The 5,843-nt window shown below is 42.7% G+C and overlaps 1 protein-coding gene across 4 annotated transcripts in view; it reads right to left on the bottom strand.

The window, feature by feature from the left end:
- KIF3A (kinesin family member 3A) overlaps positions 1–2,360 on the bottom strand; it is a 76,534-nt gene extending 74,174 nt beyond the window's left edge. For 3 of the 4 annotated variants that reach the window (XM_057540327.1, XM_007188562.3, XM_007188560.3), the window contains exon 1: positions 2,222–2,360. In XM_057540327.1, coding sequence (XP_057396310.1) covers positions 2,222–2,227 — 6 coding nt within the window. In that variant the 5' untranslated portion in view covers positions 2,228–2,360. Of the gene's footprint in view, positions 1–1,699; positions 1,830–2,221 lie in introns of those variants that run through there. The other variant, XM_057540328.1, reaches the window with a different exon arrangement.
- Positions 2,361–5,843: the final 3,483 nt, after the last annotated feature.

Below are 5,843 nucleotides of genomic sequence, written 5' to 3' on the forward strand. Positions count from 1 at the left end.
GCTTGACTCTAACCTTATGAACATTTGTATATGTAAAGTTTCAAATTTTGAAATTTTATGATTAAGAATCTATATTAAAATACAATTATTAAAGTGAAGAAGTTCAACAGTTTGGTTGAACAGATATTAAATTCCTACTGTTTCAGATACTCTTCTAAGCATTAGAGAAACAAACGTGAGCCACTGTCATTGACAAGGAACAGATTATATCAATTCAACACACTGCTTTCCATCTCTACTTTCACCACCTTATTCTAGGTCACCATCATCTCGCCCCGAATTATAAGAGACTCCTACCTGTACTACTGCATCTAATTAGGTTCCCCTATAGTCTGTTCTCTACTTGGCAGTCAGTTTCAACACAAATCTAATTATGTCACTCTCCTACTTAAAACTCTTCAATGGTTTCCCACAGATCCTGGGATGAAGATCGAAATCCTTCAGGTGGTGTGTAAGATCTGATTCTGGCCCATGTCTACTTCTCCAGTTTTATTTCACAAGCTTGGCTTTCTTAGCCACAGCCACACTGGCTTTCTTTCAGGCCTTTTCTTGTCACCATGATCCCTCTCACCACACTCCTTCCCAGGTGCTGTTCCTTATGCCTAGAACATCCCCCACCCTCCTCTTCACTTACCCTGCAGACCTCAGCTCAACAGCCCCTTCATCTGGGAAGACTTCCCTGATTAGGTCAAATCCTTGTATAGGCCCTGATAGCACCCTTCTCTCTCCTTCTCCATCGGTTACAATTTTACTTTTTTTTTTTTTTTGGCTCCTTATTTGATTAATGTCTGTGTCTCTATTTAACCCAGAAGTTCCAAACTGGTAGTCAGTCAAGGGGCTGAATTCAGCCCACAAATGTCTTTTGCTTGGCTTATATTATTTTAAAATCTTTTGAATTAGTTGCTAAAAATTAAAAATTGAGAAATTTCACAAAAATAACAATTTCTAGATTCTCCTGGAAAAAATAGATGATCTGACATCTGTAGGTCAGCATTCCTACACGGCAACACTTAATTCACCAGAATCTATTTCTATCTATTGTATGCCACCCATCCACTTCATTCATTAATGTTAAGTGTCTTTGTCCCTGTATGTATGTATGGTTTTCACCTCCGCCCTAGAAGGCAAGCGTCTCTCTTCTCAAGTTCAAGAACCTGCCTGGTTTTCCTCAATATTGTATCTCCAGTCCTAGCATGGGGTTGGTGCCCAATAACTGTTGAATGAATTGATAAATAAATAGAAAGCAACAAGTAACAAATATTAAGCATTTAATGCTAAAAGTCAAGCACTGTCCTTCAAGTCTCCTGCGCATTCTTATCTCATCCTGATAACCCCAGAAGGAAAAGTTTAATTACGTAGGAACGAAGGGCCCAGAAAGATTAAATAATTATCCAAGGCCTCGCAACCAGTAAATAGCCAGCCACTGCTCAAGTGTTCTCCATTACCCTATAATGGACTTAGGACGCCTCCTTATTAGGTGCACGATAACAATCTGTGAAATCCTACAAGACAAACATACCACCACCAAACCACTCACCCCCCTCACGTAAATAGCCGGCCATAGCTCAAGTGTTCTCCATGACCCTATATTGGACTTACGACGGCCCCTTATTAAGTGCAAGTTAACAGTCTGTGAAATCCTACAAGACAAACATACCGCCACCCACCACTCACTCCCCTCACACACAAAGACACCTACGGGTTACATTCTGCACTGTAAGCTAGAGCACCACGAAGAGGAATGACAGCTTGAGTCAGCAGCCTGGGGTAGAGGCAGACAGCCCGTGCTTTACTGCCTTCCAGAGCTTGGCTCCTCGGCGTAGAGACCCCACAGGGTGAGAGGCATCCAAACCCGACCCTCCGCGGTTGCTCCTAGAGGCCCTACCCAGTGGACAGGGCTGGGAGCGAGAGCGCATCCTCTGGCACAGTGCCTTTATGTCAAGCAGCCCAGGCCTTGCGGGATTCAGCAGCAACGAAGACCGCAAGGCCTGCCGCGGGCCCCTCCCAGGGTCAGGTCGGCTGGACCCCCCACCCCCAGTCCAGGGCCCACCCGCCTGGCTCCCCAACCGCTTGGCCCGCCCGGCACTGCCCTGCCCTGCCCTGCCCTGCCCCGCCCCACCCCGGCCGCCCGCCTGCTCTGCGCCTCCATGGTAACGGCCGCGCCACCCGGCCAGGCCGCAGGGATGAGGAGGAACCCCAGCGGCTGAGTGACCCCACTCACCGGCATCGTTGCTTCCTCCCGTGCTCGGCGGACGTCCCCGCCCGGGGTGCAGTCCAATGACGCCGGGTTCGCAGGAGAGGCGAGTCAGAGATTATCGAAACACTGCCTGGGCGCTCCCGAGACTGCGGCTCCTCTGGCGAGAGCGCGCTGTGCGCAGGCGCACCCCGAGCTCGCCCCGCCCCATCCCCTTGCCCGAGGCGTCTTCGGTCTCTTGCATTGCGCCTGCGCCGAGACTTTCCGAGTCCGTCTCCTAGGACGAGAGACTGAGGCTGCGCCTGCGCAATGCCACCATTCCGCTGTGTTGGAAATTTGGCCTGATTTGGGGCTGGGAGACCTGCCTACCACCGGGGGTGGGGGGGGGGAGGGGGAGGAGGAGGCAATCCTAGACCGGCAACGCTCATCTTCTAGCACTTGCAATACTCCGAACATTAAAAACAACGATAGCAATTTTACATTGTGTCCCCTCTGAAGAGCCAAAAACTTTACATACATTATTGCGCTTGATTGCCAACTTGTTTATGACCTGTCTCACCATTAGGTGAGGTCGTGAGGGACTTTGTTGGTATTCTCACAATTACCTCCAGAGCCTAGAATACGACCTGGCACAGAGTAAGTTTTCAATAAATATTCGTGAAAGAAAGAATGATCTATCCTCTTTCTTGTCCGAACCTGTCTCTGAACACCACTCTGCTTGGATGTGTAATAGACATTTCAAGTTTATCGTGTCCACAATTGAAACGTTGATTCCCGCTTCCCATCCCTGGCAGTACCCACATCACCCCTGTCAAACATAAAATAAATAAATAAGTAATTTAAAAGGCTAATCGCAATAAATGTAAGCTGAATTCTGACAATTTATGAGGTCAAAACCACAGTCTTTTTCTCTCATACTCAATACCCAATCTTTCTATAGAATTAGTTGTCTCTATCTTCAGACTAGAACCAGAATCTGACCACTTCTACCACCACCATCTCTCACCTGTGTTACTAAACAGCTCAGAACTGGTTTCCTTGCAGTTCATCCTTGCCATCCTAGTCTACTTTCAACACAGGAGCCAGAGGGCTGGTGTTAAAACATGAATCCGATACTGTCTTTTCTCCGTTCAAAACCTGCCAATCATTTCTCATCTCACAGAATAAAAGTCACAGGCCCTCTCCGGGTTTCCTGCAATCTTCTCTCTTACTCATTATTGCAAGCTATCCCCCTTGCACCAGCTCCACCTGGCCTCCTTGATTCATCTGACATTGCAGGCATGGTTTCCTGTTAGAATACAAAGGCTTTTATGCTTGCAGCAGGAGCTAATAAAAATACTTAGTGTCAGCATACTGTTTTAAGTGCTTTAATTCCTTTTTAAATTATTAATTTAATTTACATTATAACCTTTTGAAATAGGTACTACTAGTCATTTTAATAGAAAACAGGAGTAACTATTTCACAGATCTAAAAAACTGAAGCATAGAGCCATTAAGTAACTTGTCCAAGGTCATACCTACAGGCAATGACAAAGCCCAGATCCAAATCCAGGCCCTGGAAAGCTCCCCCTGTAGATATCTGCTTGACTCCCTCACCTCCTTCAGAATATCTTTGTTCACACATCACCTTCTCAGTGAACCCTACCAATGATCTTTCTATTTAAAATTCCAACCTTCAGCCCCAGTCTTCTTATCTCCCCTCCCTACTTTATATTTCTTCATAGTACTTATCACTCTCTGATATACTGTAAATATGATATCAGCTTTATTGAGATATAATCATACATCATACAATTCACCAATTTAAATTGTACAATTCAATGATTTTTACTATATACAGAGTTGTGCAACCAAAACCACAATCAATTTTAAACATTTTCATCCCCCCAAAAAGAAACACTACACTCATAGCCATCATTCCTCCTTCCCCACCCCCCCACCCCCCACCTCCGGCAACATCCCAGCCCTAGGCAACCACCAATCTACTTTCTGTATCTATAGATTTGCCTATTTTGGACATTTCATATAAATGGAATTATATAATATGTGACCTTCTGTGAAATGACGTCTATCACTTAGAATAATGTTTTCAAGCTTCATCCCTTTTGTAACACATATCAGTAATCCTTTACATTTTATGGCTAAATAATGTTCCATTGTATGGATATACCACATATTTATCTATTTGTCAATTGATGGACATTTGGGTTGTTTCCACTTTTTGGTACTATGGATAATGCTGCTACAAGTTTTTGTGTGAACGTTTCATTTCCCTTGAGTATATACTACAAGTGGAACTGATGGATCATTTGGTAACTCTAAATAACATTTTGAGGAATTGCCAAGTTGTTTTCCACAGTGGCTGTACCACCAGCAATGTATGAGGTTTATAATTTCTCCACATCCTCACCAACACTTGCTATTGTCTTACCTTTCTTATCACAGCCATCCTACTGGTATAAAATAGCATCTCATTGTGGTTTCTATTTGTACTTCCTTGATGACTAATGGTGTTGGACATCACTTCACGTGCTATTGACCATTTGCATATCTTCTTCAGAGAAATGTCTAGTCAATTCTTTGCCCTTTTCATCTGTCTTTTCATTATTAAGTTGTTAAGAATTCTTTATATATTCTAAATACAAGTCTCTTTTCAGATATATGATATACACATGCTTTCTATTATGTTGTTGTCTTTTTAATTTCTGGATGCTGTTCTGTGTGCTCTTACATTTAGATCTATGATCTATTTTGAGTTATTTTTGTATATGATATGGTATAGGGATCCAGCTTCATTTTTCCACATGTGAATATTCATCTGTCCCATCACCATTTGCTGAAAAGACTGTTTTTCCCCCCACTGAATTATTGTGGCAACCTTGTCAAATATCAATTGGTCATAAATATGAGGGCTGTTTCCCAGACTCTCAATTTAATTCCATTGGTCTATATGTCTATCCAATACTATACTGTCTTTTTTTTTTTAAGGATTGTGCATTTAATTTTTTTATTTTTAATTTTATTTTATCTATTTATTTATTTGGCTGCACCGGATCTTAGTTGCAGCATGCCGGATCTTTTAGTTGTGGCATGCAAACTCCTAGTTGCAGCATGTGAACTCTTAGTTGCGGTATGTGGGATCTAGTTCCCTGACCAGGGATCAAACCCAGGCTCCCTGCATTGGGAGCCCGGAGACTTAGCCACTGGACCACCAGGGAAGTCTCTATACTGTCTTGATTACTATAGGCTTGTAGTAAGTTTTAAAATCAGATACTGTGAAGCCTCCATCTTATTCTGCTTTTTCAGGATAGTTTTGGCCATTTTGAATTCTTTGCATGTTCATAGAAATTTTAGAAACACCTTGCCAATTTCTGCAAAAAAGACAGCTGGAAACTTAACAGGGATTATGTTCAATTTATAGATCAATTCAGGAAGTATTGCCATTTTAACAATTTAAATCTTCCAATTCATAAACACGGAATGTCCCTCCATGTATTATATTTAAGTCTTCTTTAATTTCTTTCCGTGATGTTCTGTAGTTTTCAACATAGAAGTATGCCCCCAAGGGTAACCACTACCTTGACTCTAACATTATAGTTCCCTTCTTTATACTTTGTATAAATGGAATCATACAGTATGAATCCTTTGT

This window comes from Balaenoptera acutorostrata, chromosome 2, assembly GCF_949987535.1.
Source record: "Balaenoptera acutorostrata chromosome 2, mBalAcu1.1, whole genome shotgun sequence".
Classification (NCBI taxonomy): domain Eukaryota; kingdom Metazoa; phylum Chordata; class Mammalia; order Artiodactyla; family Balaenopteridae; genus Balaenoptera; species Balaenoptera acutorostrata.